The sequence below is a fragment of the Hemiscyllium ocellatum genome, chromosome 8 (genome assembly GCF_020745735.1).
Source record: "Hemiscyllium ocellatum isolate sHemOce1 chromosome 8, sHemOce1.pat.X.cur, whole genome shotgun sequence".
NCBI lineage: Eukaryota > Metazoa > Chordata > Chondrichthyes > Orectolobiformes > Hemiscylliidae > Hemiscyllium > Hemiscyllium ocellatum.
In genome coordinates this window covers 85,121,530-85,139,403 of record NC_083408.1, presented here as the reverse complement: position 1 = coordinate 85,139,403, position 17,874 = coordinate 85,121,530, and the positions used below count along the sequence as shown (strand labels likewise).

The following is a 17,874-nucleotide window of genomic DNA, read 5'->3' as shown; positions in this document are numbered from 1 at the left end:
ATGCTGGAAAAGCACAGTAGGTGAGGCAACATCCGAGAAGCAGGAGAATCAATGTTTTGGGCATGAGCCTGTCCTGATAAAAGGCTCATGCCTGAAACATCGATTCTCCTGCTCCTCAGATGCTGCCCCACCTGCTGTGCTCTTCTAGCACTACATGCTTGATTCTAAACTCGAGCATCTGCAGTCCTCACTTTCTCCTGGTTGATTTCAAGCTTACTGCGAATCCTGTTCCAAGGATGCCTATCTTGAAGTAGCTCGCCTCTCTCTGCAAAGATCTCAGTGAATTTCTCTCTCACTGTACCCCCCCCTCCCCCCACCCAAAGTCCTCTCCTCTGCCCTGAAGATCTTTAGCCATGTCCTCAAGCAGACTTGCTATCACAGCCACATCTCCTTCATTAGTGCCTCCCTATGGAACCGTCTGATCCCACATGGACTCCGGACCACGTTCAGACCAACTCAGGATACACTACAAATCCGAAACCTTTAATGATTCTCTTTCCAGATCCTCTGCTTCATGCACCGCCATCTACTCTACCTGCAGTCAGTCCTGCCCCAACTCAGTGACTCACTTTCCCAGACCTGCAATGGACCTCAGCATTTCTGATGATGAGCTTATGCCTGAAACATAGATTCTTCTGCTCCTTGGACGCTGCCTGACCTGCTGTGCTTTTCCAGCACTGCACTCTTGACTCTGACCTCCAGCATCTGCAGTCCTCACTTTCTCCTGATTCAGTTCCATAGTTTGAATACAAGTATCTTTCAAAAATAATGCTCAGTCAATGGTGCTTTGAGTTGTTTGTTCAGTAGAAATCTTCATGTGAAATCTTGTCATATTGTCCTTTCAGCCATGAAAAATATATTCCATCTTTCAATTGAAAGCTATTAGTCTGATACATGGATCATAAGACAACTTTGATTTTCTGTGCCATTTTTACTTGCTCTGACCCACAGTAGGCAGCATTTCATATTTCATATATCATATTATATGGCTGGAAACCAATCATCTCAACTTCAGGATATCACAGTGATGGGGAGACCCAGACATTTTCAGCTATTTCATTAGTTATCTTCATTCTGATTGCAGTACATACATCACCGTTCACATCTCAAGTAATGAAGCACTCCATGTCAGTAAGTACAAGTGTCAGGCAATGATCATTTGCAACAGATTCTAGTCACCTCCCCTTGACATTGTGACATTACCAGCATTGACCCCACCCTCCCTTATCAACATCTTGAAGATCACCATTGACCAGAAGCCCAACTAGACAAAACCCAAAAATATCTGGCTACATGGTCAAGATGCCACTGGAAATGCTATGGTTTTCTGTCTTCTCAAAGTCTTTCCATCAAGTTAGGAGTCTGATGAAAAATCTCCACATAGTAAGTTCAATTCCTATAATATTTGAAGCTGTATTGGTGAGGAAAGATCAGCCGACCTTAAACATACACTCTGGCCATAACTTGTGTATAATGGCTGCAATATACCTCGTTGAGAAGAATCAGTTCAGCAACTCACTAGTACATCTTCAGTAGCACCTTGCAACCAATGATATTTACCAAGTAGGAGGATAAATGCAGTTGATATGAAAATAGCATCGTCTGCAATTTCCTATTCATGTTACACATCCTGATTCTGAACTGAATGGCCATTGATTTTTGCTGGATCAGAATCCTAGATTTCCTCCTTCAAAGTATTTTTGAAATAAACTTCACCACAAAGAAAATAGAAGCAGGAGTAAGCCTTTTAACCTATTGAGCCTGCTCTGCTCTTCATCCTGACCATGGCTAATCCTTTATTTCTACACCACAATTCTGCTGTTGTGATGCATTTTAGCTTCTAGGAATCTTTCTCTCAGAAATAAATTCCTAGAAGATAAAATGTATCACAACAGCAGAATTTCTTTCAGAAATAGATTCACTAGGTTCACACATAGTGATGAAATTTCTTCTCTCTGTCAGAAATAGCCTACTGTATTTCCTGAAACCCCTTGTTCTGGACTCCCTAGCTCAGCCTGGAGAGACATCTCTACATCCAGTTTGTCCAGTTTTGTCAGAACGTTATATATTTCCATGAGATCCCCTCGTTCTCCTAAACTCCAGTGAATACAGACAGTTGACCACTCTCCTCTTCTATGACAAAGTTGTCATCGCAGGAATCAGTCTAGTGAACCTTCTGCTTTCCCTTCATGGAAAGTCTGTCGTCTTTGGTAAGAAGACCCAAACTGGTCAGAATAGTCCAGGTGTGGTCTCGCTGAAACCCTATGCAGCTGCAGGAATGCCAATCTTTCATGTAAAGTGAACATGTTCAGTCTCAGATGTCATTGCAAACTGCTTGAGTCATTCTTTTGTCTAGATATTTAAATATTGTCTGAAATCACTATTAAATTTAAATAAAGTGACTACTTGTTTTAGCAGGCTGACATTGTGCACAATTTTTTGGTATGAAGAGTTCTAAAGTTAGACTTTTGCTTTTTTAAGTCTGTAAAATATATAGTTAGGGTTAGTTTCAGACTATACAGAAGTCTTCATGAAGTATATTGTAGTACCTAATGGATGGAGAAATTTAAGTTCATCAGTAAAGTACCACCAAATCAACAATAGAATTAAAAGGCACTACAGGATAATGTAAATTGAAAAGTGAAAGAGTACTTGTACGTTCCTGTTTTGTAAACATTTGGCAAAACACAAGATGACCATTAGTATTACAATAGTTTAAAGTTTCTAGTTTAAAGAAATATTGAAATGGTAGTACCTTTTCAAAAATCTAACTATTGTCTCTTTTGACCTTAGATACATGCTGGAAGGAGCAACACTTTTCAACAAGGAAGAACACCATTATTCTGCTGCTTTTATGATTGATGGTAATTGGATGCATTATGATGGCCTTAGAAATGAGAACTTGGTCTTTTTAAATAAACCTCCAGAGCTGTTGCTCCTGTCCTCCCTTGTCTATATTCGAGATAGAAGTGAATAAAAGTGCCTTGTTCAGATAAGGCAACATATGTACATGACTACATAAGTCATTCTATCATTTTATGACTGTAGGGAGAAAATTAAACCAACTTGGCATCCAAGAAAAATGGACTATAAAAGTTCTGATTTATTAACCAAAACATTTATAACTGAATGTGCAAAGAACAAACTTAGTTAACTTAAAACTATGCAAATATGTACAAAAGACACACTTTAAGATGTATCTTTAATACTTAATGTTTAATATTTTATACAGAATTGTATACTGGAATAAAGTATATGTTTTACATGACCTTTTTAAAGGTACGTAATCATGTTTAAAAAAAAATTGTAAAATTGCAAAAAGTCATCACTCACTGACGGTTTCCTAGTGAAAGTACCACCAAATATGTCACTGAAAACAGTGACTTGAGAAAAATTGATTCCTTTAAAAATAATTGGCTGTTAGATAAAGTTCTAAGATTTAAATGATAAGATGACTGTCACTATCAACATATTACGGTAAAAGGAGAACATTGATTTTAATGCAACGTAAAATGTTAAGATATTTGAAACAAAATAAATTCTAAAATGCATTTGAAGCAAAAGATAAGTCAAAATTGAAGTCTCAAATCAATGTGTTGAAGCTATTTATAGCTGAACTATTAGTCTTGGCATGTTATCATTTCTCGCTAGTTAAAACACCATGACTTTTGTTGTTGTAAGTCCTGAAAACAGTTGAGATAAATTATTTGTTTGACTTATTTTTGATGTTAAAAAATTACTTGTTAATGTTATCACAACCGAATCAAATAAGGCAATTTTAATTTAGCAGAATTACATTGTGCTGTGTTTATGATTCACCACTTGAAGTAGCCTTCACCTAGTTAATCTTTTTCCTTTGCCTGAAAAGTGAAGATTCATACAAAACTCCAGGCATTGACAATTTTCTGGCCCTTTTTAAAAGGATGTGTTCCATCAATCAATTTGTGTTTCTCGGATCATGTGGTTCATGAATAACCCCATTGCGAGTTTGCAAAGTTTCTGTACAGAATGAAGAGATAGAACAGGACCTTCGGCCCTCCGATGTTGCGCCAACCTGTGAACTAATCTAAGCTCACCCCCTACACTATCCCATCATCATCCATGTGCTTATCCAAGGATTGTTCAAATCTCCCTAATGTGGCTGAGTTAACACATTGGCAGGCAGGGCATTCTATGCCCTTACCACTCTGAGTAAAGAACCTGCCTCTGACATCTGTCTTCAATCTGTCACCCTTCAATTTGTAGTTATGCCTCCTCGTACAAGCTGACGTCATCATCCTAGGAAAAAGACTTTCACTGTCTATCCTATGTAATCCTCTGATCATCTTGTATGTCTCTATCAAATCCCCTGTTAGCCTTCATCTTTCCAATGAGAACAGAAGGGTTCATGCCCAAAACGTCGACTCTCCTGCTCCTCGGATGCTGCCTGACCTGCTGCGCTTTTCCAGCAACACCGTGGGCGGCATGGTGGCACAGTGGTTAGCACTGCTGCCTCACAGTGCCAGAGACCCGGGTTCAATTCCCGCCTCAGGCGACTGACTGTGTGGAGTTTGCACGTTCTCCCCGTGTCTGCGTGGGTTTCCTCCGGGTGCTCCGGTTTCCTCCCACAGTCCAAAGATGTGTGGGTCAGGTGAATTGGCCATACTAAATTTCCCGTAGTGCTAGGGGTATGGGTGGATTGTGCTTCGGCGGGTCGGTGTGGACTTGTTGGGCCGAAGGGCCTGTTTCCATACTATAAGTAATCTAATTTTCACCATTGAGAACAGACCCAAGTCCCTCAGCCTTTCCTCATAAGAGTTACCCTCCAGATAAGGCAAAAGCCTGGTAAATCTCCTCTGCACCTTTTCCAATGCTTCCACATCCTTCCTGTAATGTGGTGACCAGAACTGCACACAATATTCCAAATGCGGCCGCATAAAGATCAGTAAAGCTTTTATTATTCAGTATATAGAACATAGAACAGTACAGCGCAGAATAGGTCCTTCAGCTCATGATGGTGTGCCTACCATTGATCCTCATGTATGCACCCTCAAATTTCTGTGACCATACGCATGTCCAGCAGTCTCTTAAATGTCCCCAATGACCTTGCTTCCACAACTGCTGTTGGCAACGCATTCCATGCTCTCTCAACTCTGTGTAAAGAACCCACCTCTGACATCCCCTCAATACTTTCCTTCAACCAGCTTAAACTTATGACCCCTCTGCCCTGGGAAATAGTCGATAGCCAGAGACTATCTATGCCTCTCATTATCTAGTATACCTCAATTAGGTCCCCTCTCCTCCTCCTTTTCTCCAATGAAAAAAGTCAACCTCTCTTCATAAGATAAGCCCTCCAGTCCAGGCAGCATCCTGGTAAACCTCCTCTGAACCCTCTCCAAAGCATCCACATCTTTCCTATAGTAGGGTGACCAGAACTGGACGCCGTATTCCAAGTGCGGTCTAACCAATGTTTTATAGAGCTGCAACAAGATCTCACGACTCTTAAACTCAGTCCCCCTGTTAATGAAAGCCAAAACACCATATGCTTTCTTAACAACCCTTTCCACTTGGTGGCCATTTTAAGGGATCTATGTACCTGCACACCAAGATCCCTCTGTTCCTCCACACTGCCAAGAATCCTATCCTTAATCCTGTACTCAGCTTTCAAATTCAACCTTCCAAAATGCATCACCTCGCATTTATCCAGGTTGAACTCCATCTGCCACCTCTCAGCCTATTTCTGCATCCTGTCAATATCCCGCTGCAGCCTACAACAGCCCTCTATACTGTCAATGACACCTCCAGCCTTTGTGTTGTCTGCAAACTTACTGACCCATCCTTCAATCCCCTCATCCAAGTCATTAATAAAAATTACAAAGAGTACAGGACCAAGGACAGAGCCCTGTGGAACACCACTCACAACTGACTCCCAGGCAGAATATTTTCCTTCCACTACCACACGCTGTCTTCTGTTGGCCAGCCAATTCTGTATCCAGACAGCTAAGTTCCCCTGTATCCCATTCCTCCTGACCTTCTGAATGAGCCTACCATGGGGAACCTTATCAAATGCCTTGCTGAAGTCCATATACACCACATCCACAGCTCGATCCTCATCAACATTTCCAGTCACATCCTCAAAGAACTCGATAAGGTTTGTGAGGCATAACCTGCCCCCCTCAAAGCCGTGTTGACTGCACTTAATCAAGTCATGCTCTTCCAGATGGTCAAATCCTATCCCTCAGAATCCTTTCTAACACCTTGCAGATGACAGACGTGAGACTTACTGGTCAGTAATTGACGGAGATTTCCCTTATTCCTTTCTTGAAGAGAGGAATTACATTTGCCTCTCTCCAGCCCTCAGGCACGACTCCAGTGGAGAGCGAGGATGAAAAGATCTTCGCAAGTGGCGAAGCAATCCTATTTCTCGTTTCCCAAAGCAGCCGAGAACAAATCTGGTCCGGGCCTGGCGACTTGTCAATCTTAATGTTTGACAAAATTTTCAGCACATCAGCTTCCTCTATCTCTATCCATTTCAGCATGCACACCTGCTCTTCCAAGGTTTCATTCACTACACAGTTCGTTTATTTCGTAAAGACAGAAGCAAAAAACTCATTTAGGGCTTCCCCTACCTCCTCAGACTCCACACGCAAGTTCCCTATGCTATCCCTGATCGGCCCTACTTTTTCTTTGACCATTCTCTTATTCCTCACATAAGTGTAAAATGCCTTTGTGTTCTCCCTAATCCGTTCTGCCAATCCTTTCTCGTGCCCCCTCCTGGCTCTCCTCAGACCATTTTTGAGCTCCTTCCTCGCCTGCTTGTAATCCTCTAGAGCTGAGCTTGACCCTTGCTTCCTTCACCTTACGTAAGCTGCCTTCTTTCTTTTGACGAGAAGCTCCTCCGCTCTCGACATCCAAGATTCCTTTATCTTACCCCTTCTTGTCTGTCTCAGAGGAACACATTTATGCATCACTTATGATCTCTGCTCAGGACATTCACTGTTACTCCCCACAATAATATGCCGTCCTCGACTGTGATCTGGTCTCTCTGGGTCCACAAAAGTTTTAATTCTATTTGTGATGGCCCTTTGCTTTCCCCCTTCACCACCAACTGTTTGTTTTGCTAGGATCAGATCTTTGTGTCTGAAGTCTGATATTGTTAGTTGTGAATGGAAGTGTGTCCAGAAAATTTAAAATCATTATGGACTGTTCCAGTGGCAGTGGTGTATCTGCCAGTGGGATGCAGCTCAATGCATTTTCATTTGCTGCTTGGCCTCCCAGTTGGTGTTCCAACTTGTAATTATGCACAATTGGTATTGGTGTTCAGTGCTGAATTCAGCTGATGCTATGGGCAGCACTTTATTGTCTTCTTTAAGGAGACCTAGCAGGAGTTTGTAGTCTGCTTTTATAACAAATTTACGCCTGTAAAGGTATTAGTGGAACTTCCTGACTTCAAATATAACTTTCAAACCTTCCTTCCTTTGTGTTTACCCTCTGCATTATCCAAAGTCCTGCATGCATACACTTGGGTGTTAAGTTTGGACCATCTATGAGCTAATGCCACCCTGATGCCAGAAGGGGAGTATTGCTTATGAATACCAGATCGTGCTTGGGATGGTAGTGTTCCTATACCTTAGAATATGATAGCTGTTTCTTCCCTTCCCTGAAGGCTATGTCTTGGCTATATGATTACTTGCAAGACTCACCCTTTGAGTTATTACAAAGGTGCCAAGATAGAGGCCAGGTTATGTATGAACTTCCGTGATGGTTCACCATCCGAAAGAGTGACCTATGCTCCATTAATGGTGTGGGAGCTGGAGCTCTTTGGATTGCCCTCACTTTATCTCCCAATGGGTGTAGCCTGGTCTTGTCAACCCTGTAGCTCAAGTAAGTCTTTTTGAGTGCCTGCAATGTACATTCTAAGCCAAATACCCTCCTAGGAGAAACATCTAAAGATTATGTCCAAGTTCTCTAAATACTGCATATTGTTCTTCCTTGTTATTGGCATGTCATCTATATAAATGGAGTAGATCTTGTAAAATGTTTCCATTGCCTGCTGAAACTTTTTGTACAGGTGAATGATACCCATGAGATTGCCATTTGGGGTATCAAACCCTTATGACCTTTAATTGTAGCATACTTCTGGGAATCCTCATCTAACCACAATTGCAAATATGTATGGCTCGTGTCCAGCTTCGTGAAGGACAGCCCTCCTGCAAGCTTTGTATATCAATCCTCTATGCTAGGGATTCAGTATTTATCCAACAAAAAAAAACTCTTTACCGTTTGTTTAAAATCTCCACAAAGGCAGGCTGACTCGTTAGAGTTCAGTCTACGGTATATGGCTGGAGCTACCAATTCGCAAACTGGTCTGGTTTGATGATTCCTTCACTTTCCAGCCTTCTCATGGGCAAAAGTAGAGGCAGAAATAAGAGGAATTGCTTCCTGGTCAACATACCAGGTGGCCTTGGCTCCTTTGATAGTCCCTAAAACTTATTTAATACCTGGAGGTTTCTCAACTAGTACTTCACTCAGGTAGCCATTTTTTGATTGAAAAATGATGAGCTAATCTAGGTGTACCTTTCTCAACTAATTTTGCCCCATCAAGCTTGGGCCTGAGCCTTTTTTGACAATTTAGTGGTAACTGAATTTAGTGGCCAGCATTTGGCCCATATCCCTCTAAATCCTTCCTATTCATATACCGATCAACTTTTAAGTATTGTATTTGTACAAGCCTCCACTATTTTTTCTGTCAGTTCATTCCATACGTGCATCACCCTCTGTGTGACAATATTGCCCCTTAGGTCTCTTTTAAATCTTTCCCTTCTCTCCATAAATCTATTCAACCTATCTATGCTCAATTTTATAAATCTCTCAAGGTCACCCCTCAGCCTCTAATGCTGCAGGAAAACTAGGCCTACTCTATTCAGTCTCTCTCTATAACTCAAGCCTGCCAATCCCAGCAACATCCTTGTAAACCTTTTCTGCAGCCTTTAGAGTTTAGCAACACTTTTCTGGCATCGGGAAGACCAGGACAGAGCACTAGCCTCGCCAATGTTCTGTACAACCACAACATTACACCTCAACCTCTTTGCTGAATGCACTGACCAATAAAGGCAAGGATAGTAAACACCTTCTTCACTCCCTGTCTATCTGTGGCTCAAGGAACTGAACCTAAATCCCAACGCCTCTTTGGCAACATTCCTTTGTACCCTACTATTAACTGTATAAGTCCCACCCTGATTTGCCTTATCAAAATACAGCACCTTACATTTATCTAAATTAAACCCCATCTGACACTCCTTGGCCCATCTGGTCAAGATCCCATTGTACTCTGAGATAACCTTCTTCACGGTCCACAGCACTCCAATTTTGGTGTCATTTGCAAACTTACTAAGTATTCCACCTATATTCACAATCAAGTCATTACTGGTCACCGGCTTTCAGACCATGAAACAATCCTCCACCACCACCAACTTCTTATCTATGAAAGCCCATTCATATGAAAAAATAAAAAATGCCCCTCAAGTACCTTTTTAAATCTTTCTCTTCTCATCTTAAAAATAAATCCTCAAGTTCTGAACTCCCCTACCCTAGAGAAACAAACCTTTGCTATTCATCTTATCTCTGCTCCTCATGATTTTATAAACATCTATAAAGTTACTATTCAACCTCCTACATTCCAGTCAAAAAGATCCCAGCTTATCCAGACTCTCCTTATAAATCAAACTTTCCAGTCCCAACAACATCCTTGTATATCCCTTCTGAAATCTCTCTGAACTAATAATATCCTAACTGTACACAGTACTCCAAAAGTGGCCTCACCAACACCCTGTACAGCCTCAAAATGACATTTGAACTCCTGTATTCAGTGGTCTGAGCAATGAAGGCAAGTGTACTAAAAGCCTTTTTAACCACCCTATCTACCTGTGATGCAGCTTGCAACTTGTATCTGAACCCCGAAGTCACTATTCGACAACCCTACCCAGGACTCTGCCATTAAATGTGTAAGTCTAGCCCTTGCCTTAATATTTATCTAAATTAAACTGCATCTGTCGCTCCATGGCCTAATTGATCAAGATGCCTCTGTAATTTTAGATAACCTCCTTCACTGTCCACTATACCACCAATTAGATTAGATTACCTACAATATGAAAACAAGCCCTATGGCCCAACAAGTCCACACCTACTCTCTCAAGAGTCACCACCCAGACCCATTACCATACCCTATAATTAACCCTGTCTAATGCACGCAACACTATGGGTAATTTAGCATGGCCAATTCCCCAGACCTGCACATCTTTGGATTGTGGGAGGAAACCAGAGCACTCGGAGGAAACCCATGCAGACATGGGGAGAATGTGCAAACCCCACACGGGCAGTCACCCGAGGTGGGAGTCACCCAGGTCCCTGGTGCTGTGAGGCAGCAGTGCTAACTCTTAAGCCACCATGCCGTCCCAAATATGGTGTCATCTGCAAATTTACGAACTGTGCCTCCTAAATTCTCATTCAAATCATTTATACAAATGATAAACAAAAGTGGACCTAGCACCGATCCCTACCGAACACTGTTGGTCTTGTCTCCAGTCTGAAAAACAAACCCTTATGACCACACTCTGTCTCTTACCATCAAGCCAATTTTGTAATCAATTGGCAAGCTGAAACTGAATCACATGATCTAACTTTACTGACCAATCTACCATGCGGAACCTTGTCAAAGGCTTTACTAAAGTCAATGTAGACAACATCTATCACTCTGGCGTCAGGTATCTTTATGGTTAAGTCCTCAAATATTTCAAGTTTGAGATACAATTCCCCATACACAAAGCCATGCTGACTATCCCCAATCAATCTTTGTCTCTCCAAGGGCACATAAATCCTCTTTTCCATAATCCCCTCTATAAACTTACCCAACTACTGAGGTTCGATTCAGTAGTGTTTCTAGGCTTCCCCTTACAGCCTTTCTTAAATAAATGCACAACATTAGCCTCCAGTTCTCCAGCTCCTCACCTGTGGCTGGAAATGATACAAATCTCTGCTAGGAGCCCTACAATTTCTTCCATGGCTTCCCTCAACATCCTGGGATACTTGATCAGATCCTGGAGATTTATCAAGTTTATGTTTTTAAGACCTCCAGCACTGCCTCTTCTGTAATGTGTACTGTTGTCAAGATAATAGAACACCTTCATTCAAAAAAAAGGAAGGGGACACAAAGTCTTAACTATAGCTTAACATCAGTTATTGGGAAAATGTTAGAGTTTATGATAAAGGCTTGTTAATGGCAGAGCATTTAAAGAAACAATATAATCAAGCAGAAACAGCATTGATTAATGTGGGAAAAACATGCCAGACATTTATTAGAATTCTTTGAGGAGATAACAATCAGGATAGGTAAGGGGAAGCAGTGGATGTAATATATTTCAGTTTCCAGAAGGCACATGAAAAGGTCCCATAGGTTAGGCTACTTAAATTCCCATTGATTTTTGTGTGTTACATTGAAAACAATCTTATCAAGCATAGCCCTGAAATAGTGTCTGACGATTAAGAGTTTTTCCAACTAAGTTTCAAAGAGTGCATAGAGGGGATCCAATAGAAGTGTAGTATTTGGACCTTCAGAAGGCATTGGACAAAAAAAAAATTCACAAAAGGGTTAAGTCACAGGATAAGAGCCCATGGTATTGGAGATGATACATTGGATAGCAAATTGTCTGATGGGCAAGAAACTGTGTGGGGTAAGGGAGTTCTTGTTCAGATTGGCAATCTGTAACCAGTAGGTACCACAGGGATCACTACTTGGTCCACAATAATTTACAATAATACGTTAAAGACTTGGAGGAAGAAAGTACATGTATTGTAGCTACATTTGCAGACAACACAAAAATGGGTGGCAAGTTGTAAGGGGGTTACAAACAAATTACAGAGAAATATTGATATATTAAGTAAGTGGGCAAAAAGTTGGCAAATGAAGTATAATGTAAGAAAATGTGAATTTGTTCATTTTGGAAGAACAAAAGAACAATATTATTTGAGAAAAATAGCAAAAAAGGTGGGGAGGGTGGGGGAGTTGTGCTAACTTGTACACAAAACAAGTGTACAGGTGCAGCAGGTCATGTGGGAGATTAATGGAATGTTGGCCTTTGTTTCAAGGGAGTTGGAGTATAAGAGTAGGGAAGTCATGCCATAACAATACTAGGTGCTGGTGAGAGCTTGTCTGGAGTATTGAGAAGTTTCGGTTCCCTTATTTAAGGAAAGATATTTCATTGGAAGCAGTTCAGAGAAGATCCACTCGGATGGTCCCTGATATGGAGGGATTGTCTTGTGCGCAAAGGCTAAACACGTTGAGAGTGTACTCACTGGAATTTCAAAAAAATGAGCGGTGACTTCATTGAAACATACAGAATTGTTAAGGGGCTTGACAAGGTAGATGCTGAGAGAGTTTGTTTCCCTTCTTTGGAGAATCAATGGCCAGACGGCACAGTCTCAGAGGATAAATGAGTACCGATGTAAGACTGAGATAAGGGGGAATTTTCTCACCCCCACCCCAAGAGTTGAGAGGCTGGAATTCCTTGCCACAGAGCTTGGGGGGGGGGGGGCGCAGAATCCTTGGGTGAAATAGGTTCTGGATCAGTTGGGGAATCAAGGGTTGTGAGGGAATAAAAGCAAGAATGTAGATGTGAGGAATGTCAGATCAGTCGCATTCTTATTTAATGGTGAAGCAGGCTCAAGGAGCTGAATAGTGTACTGCTATTCTTATTTCTTATGGTCTTATAAGTATGCGTGAGGTGGTGCTGCATTTACAGGATGGCAACTTGCAACTTCATTAGTGTTACAAGATTCAGGGTTTGGGAGCACTATTTAAAATATAAATAACTTGCTCAGGAATTTTACTACAGCCATATTTGCTGTTAAAAAAAAAATTAGGTGGCAAGGCAAGTGGTGAGGATGACTGTGTCTGCAGATCAATAATAGAAACAAGTTCTTTTCCTGGGTGGCTGTAGAACTTTGTCCTGAATAGTAAGTCAAAGTTTCTACTGACTTTCTGTTTAATTATATTTAATACATATGGTTTCTCCCGATGATTACGTCTCAACTACATCCATCTCATTTGTTTGTTTTTCAAAAAATGTACATCCTCTCGCCCATGGAAGCAATCTCCTATCCATAAACAATGCAATTGGCAATGGTGAAGAGTGTTAACTCAAAGAAAATTGAGAATTTTGTTGATCTTCAGTAAACATTATAAAATAGGAAAAAGAGGCATCCATTTGCCCCTCTTGAGCTTGTTCTGCCATCCTATATGATCATTCAACCTTCAACTCAGTGGCTGTGTTCTGCTTTCTTCCTATTGCCTTTGTTTTCAAAGATATAGATATAATTGTTGGGGCTAAAGAAAGCAATTATCACTGTGGCAAAGAATTCAACCAACTCACTCTTTTCTGGGTGAAGAAATTTCTGTTCGTCTCAGTTCAAAATGGTTTGATCCATATTTCCTTAAACCTCCCCTTGGTTCTGGACTGCCTGCTCATCAGGAAGAACTTTCCTGCATTTATCCTGCCTTGTCCTGGTAGACTTTTATATAGTCCTAACAGTGTCTCTCTGTACATTATTACTGCCATCCCAGGAATCAATATGGTAAATCTATAATTCCCCATTTTTTAAATCATTTTTAAATAGTGGAGTTGTTAGTGACCGTCCAATCCATCGGAACTATTCTAGCATCTATGGAATCTTAAAATGATGATTACTATTGCATCTACTATTTCCTGCAGTACTCTGCAATTTAATCAGCCTTTAATCCCATCAATTTGCCCAACTAACGCAGATTTCCTATAGTTTGCTAAGATTTTTAAAATAATATTTGTGACCTCCTTTGTGAACATAGAACTAAACAGTGTATTTAATTATTGACAGATTTATTCCTATTATGACTTGCCCTGTTTGACTAACTGATCTATATTTGACATAATTAAATCTCTCTTCACATACCAAAGAACCGTTCACCAGTTTGTAAATTGCTCTCAAATTGTATTTTCCTCTGCTAAGTCAATCCAGTTTGTTCTTTTGCTGGTATCTAAACTGTTCCCAATCCTCAGTTGTTTTTGACCAATTTGTGTGCCCCTTTCTTGTATTTAACACTTACCTTAATTTCTCTTGCTAGCCCCATTCATGCCACCTTTCTAATTTTATTTTTGCGCCAGATGATTTTCACAGTTCCTTCACGTGCTCTTTAAGTGTTTACCATTGCCTATCCAGCGTTAACCCTTCACATAATGTGTCTCAATTTATCATAGCCAGCTCTTGCTTCCTATCATCATCGCTTCCTTTGAGTGCTTTAATTGGTCGTACCACTCTGCTTCTTCATTTGCTTGAAAATAGTAAGGCGAACTGGTGACGTGAATTAAGTTGTATTTTGAAATTGCTCCTTTGCAAGTTGTGGTACAATGTCCTGCTAATGTATAGGATCCTATGTGTAAAATAAATTCTTCTTAATGACTACAGTGGCCGTGAAGTAATGCAAACTGACTTCAATTCATGTTAAATTAGAAGGTTTTTCTTTTGAATTCCAACTCTATTCCCAAGTACTCCCTTGGCTATGGTGGAACATAAGAACAAAAGGAACCAATGTTGCTACTATTATAGCACAAGGAATGCAGTTATAAATCACTTCTTTTGGAGTGAGAGAGAGACCTGGCATAACCGTTTAGTGTTGTGTGAAAGTACAACAAATGTACTAATGTTTGAGATCTTGGAGATTTGTAGCTCAAGTTGTGGATTGGTTTGCTCGCTGAGCTGGCATTTTGTCACTATGCTAGGTAACATCAAGGATGTGGACAAATCAGAGACTGGATAAAGAATCTGACTGACCACACTAGACACTGAAAAAGCTGTCCTGGTACAAGGGATGAACTACAACCACAGGGACGTGGACGAAAAAAAAGGACTTCCTAGCAGCACTGGAATCCACCCTAAAAAACAGCAGACTTATGGAAGAAAACCAACAGGCCAGAGGGTACTACAAACACTAAACAAAAAGAAAGAAGGGAACACCTTCAACACACTGGAAAGGAAAACCCTGGAAGGACTCAAATATAGTAATCCTGCAAGCAAAGGGCGCACGACTGTCTCCTGAACAGATCACAGTATATTGGAAAAGCGAACACACTACTAACAAATACTGTCACGTACCAACAAGTGGCAAGGGACCTGACTCCACACCCAGAAAACTGCAAAACAGCATACCCTGAGGAAACTACACAGGCCAGGTGAAATTAACCAGACCTCCAAAGAATGAAACCAAAAGAATGCAACACACCCTATTTCTATGGATTACCAAAAAGGTATACAACAAGGTGCCCACCTCAGACCAATAGTCTCACTTTCTAGCACAATGACGTACAGGCAAGCAAAGGAACTGCAATGAAAATTAAAACACCTAGTGGAAGACTCAATCCACTCCACCTAAGAATTCCTTAACACCGGGATAGAAGAGGTCATTGTTTCCTCCAACGTGATGGCCCTATTCAAATTAATAATCATCCTAGCCAGAGAAACACTGGCCTCACTGCTAGACTAACCCAGGATACAAACACCTGACAGCACCAACTCCATCAGCAAGGAAAACATCCTGGACCTGTGCCTCACAATCCATTTTACCTTCAACAACGAGATATACAAACAAATTAATGGGATACCTATGGGATCACCAATATCAGGACTTCTAGCAGAACGGTTATGCAGAGATTAGAAGGAACAGGCCTTCCCAGCCTAAGCTTTGGGTCCATTTGTGGATGACACCTTTTTTTAAAATCACAAAATGCAACGAATTAGAAGAAACCCACAAACACAAACAACATCCTTACTGGCATAAAGTTCGCCAAAAGAGGGTGAGACCAAAAACTGACTCCCCTTCTTAGACAGCATGGTAGAATGAAAAGACAATGGAGAACTGTAGGCCAGTGTTTACAGGAAAGCCACACACATTGACCAGATACTCAACTAAGAAGCAACCAACCCAACAACCAAAAGGAGCTGCATCAGGACACTATTCAAGAAGAGCCACAACACACTGCAGCACCACAGAACCCAGAAAAACTGAGAAGAAATACCTATACAACATATTCAGGAACAGTTACCCGACAAGCACAGTCCACCTTCACAATGGACCTAACCAAGACAACAAAACACCCAGAGACACTCGTCACCCTAATATACATCAAAGCCAATTCAGGAAATGACCACCAGACTACTCAGGTCCATAGGCAGGATGGTAGCCCACAAGTGTACTACCAAACTAAACGACTGATGAATTTAAAAAGGACCCTGTACCCAGAGCCAGCAGAACAAATTTAAATATGCAAAATACTCTGCAAGGACTGCAACAAACATTACATTGGACAAACAGGCAGAACAGTAGCTACCTAGATACATGAGCACCAACTCGCCACCAAAAGGCATACACACAAAGAGGGACACCAGTTCGACTGGAACAATGCATCCATCCTGGGACAGGCCAAACAAAGGCACGTGCAGGATTTCCTAGAGGCCTGGCATTCAAACCTGAACTCGATTAACAAATAAAGAAATTTGCATCCTACTTACTAATCTCTCAAACAGAACTGGTAATGATATAACCCACAACAAATCAAGCCACATAAATAGCAAGCAGGACAGAACACCACTGCTTCACTGGAGGTTGACTGTTGTAGCTAGCATAGTGATGAAATGGATGAAAGCAAACCCATCAGCTCAGCAAGCAAACCGACAACATAATGCACAAATGTATTTGAAGATCCAACTGAATATTTCAGTATAACTCATCTCTTGATGATTGAGTCAATGACAGAAGTGGCTGTGCTGTTTAAGGAACTGGCACAATGTGAGATTGATGGGTTTATAGGCTAGCTATCTTTCTAGTCGAAAGTTCCAAACTAATCTTTTCTTAATCTCAATTCTTGTGCTTGCCTTATTGCCTTTCAGTAGCTGGTAGACTCAAGTGATTTAGGTATCAACCTCATTGGAGTCAAAACTCTCCCATACTATTTGATGGTATTCTTCGGGAGAAAAAGGTGTTATTATTTGGTACTTTCCTGGTCATTGAATCAAAAGAAATCTCCAAGCTATGGCCCAAAATACAGCAGTTCATGAACTCGTGTTCAAAACAATGACCAAGTCTTGTTTTGATTTTGAACTGTAGTCCTACGTCATCTGAAATTTTCACATACCCATGTAATTGTTAACAATGCCTCCATTATTATGGCATAATAATTCTATCTGCTAAAAGTAAACTGGTCTGAGCTTGCCATCTTTCTACACACCATACTTTTACTTTCAGTCCTGCATGCACCTGACACAATGGAGCTGGTAAATGTGGATTAGAGTGTACTAAAATTTTTAATGAGATTAGAGTTGTTTAATCTTTTCAAATGCATTTTGCTCGTCTAAATTCTAGGATCATTCATCTTGTCTCAGCAGCTATTTCAAGGGCTCTTGACTTCTGCCAAAATTAATAAAAAATTGATTTATATGAGTTAAATTGGCAATGATAATTATGTACTATATTTCTGGACAATTAAAATTCAGATAGTTTTTTTTGTGGATAATCTGTGTGTTGTCAGTGACTTGAATGTCATACCTTAGTCTTGGTGAGGACCCTATATACACAATTTATAACTCTATATGTAGAATCAATGTGGTATACAAAATCCCATGCAACAACTGCAACAAGCACTACATCAAAAAAATGGGAAGAAAAACAGCCATCCAACTTCACAAACACCAACTAGCAACTCAGTGACATGATCCACTCTCCCTTAGCTCTGTACACACAGACCAAGAGGACCAACAATTCAATGGTCAAAGGACATGCTAACCAGAGAGACGCCAGGGTGTTCTTGGAAG

The 17,874-nt window shown here is 40.8% G+C and overlaps 1 protein-coding gene across 6 annotated transcripts in view; it reads left to right on the top strand.

The window, feature by feature from the left end:
• The window catches only part of c8h14orf28 (chromosome 8 C14orf28 homolog), a 31,824-nt gene extending 28,323 nt beyond the window's left edge, over positions 1-3,501 (top strand). For all 6 annotated transcript variants that reach the window (XM_060828520.1, XM_060828515.1, XM_060828518.1 and 3 more), the window contains one exon: positions 2,794-3,501. In XM_060828520.1, coding sequence (XP_060684503.1) covers positions 2,794-2,977 — 184 coding nt within the window. In that variant the 3' untranslated portion in view covers positions 2,978-3,501. The remainder of the gene's footprint in view (positions 1-2,793) is intronic.
• The last annotated feature ends 14,373 nt before the right edge of the window (positions 3,502-17,874 follow it).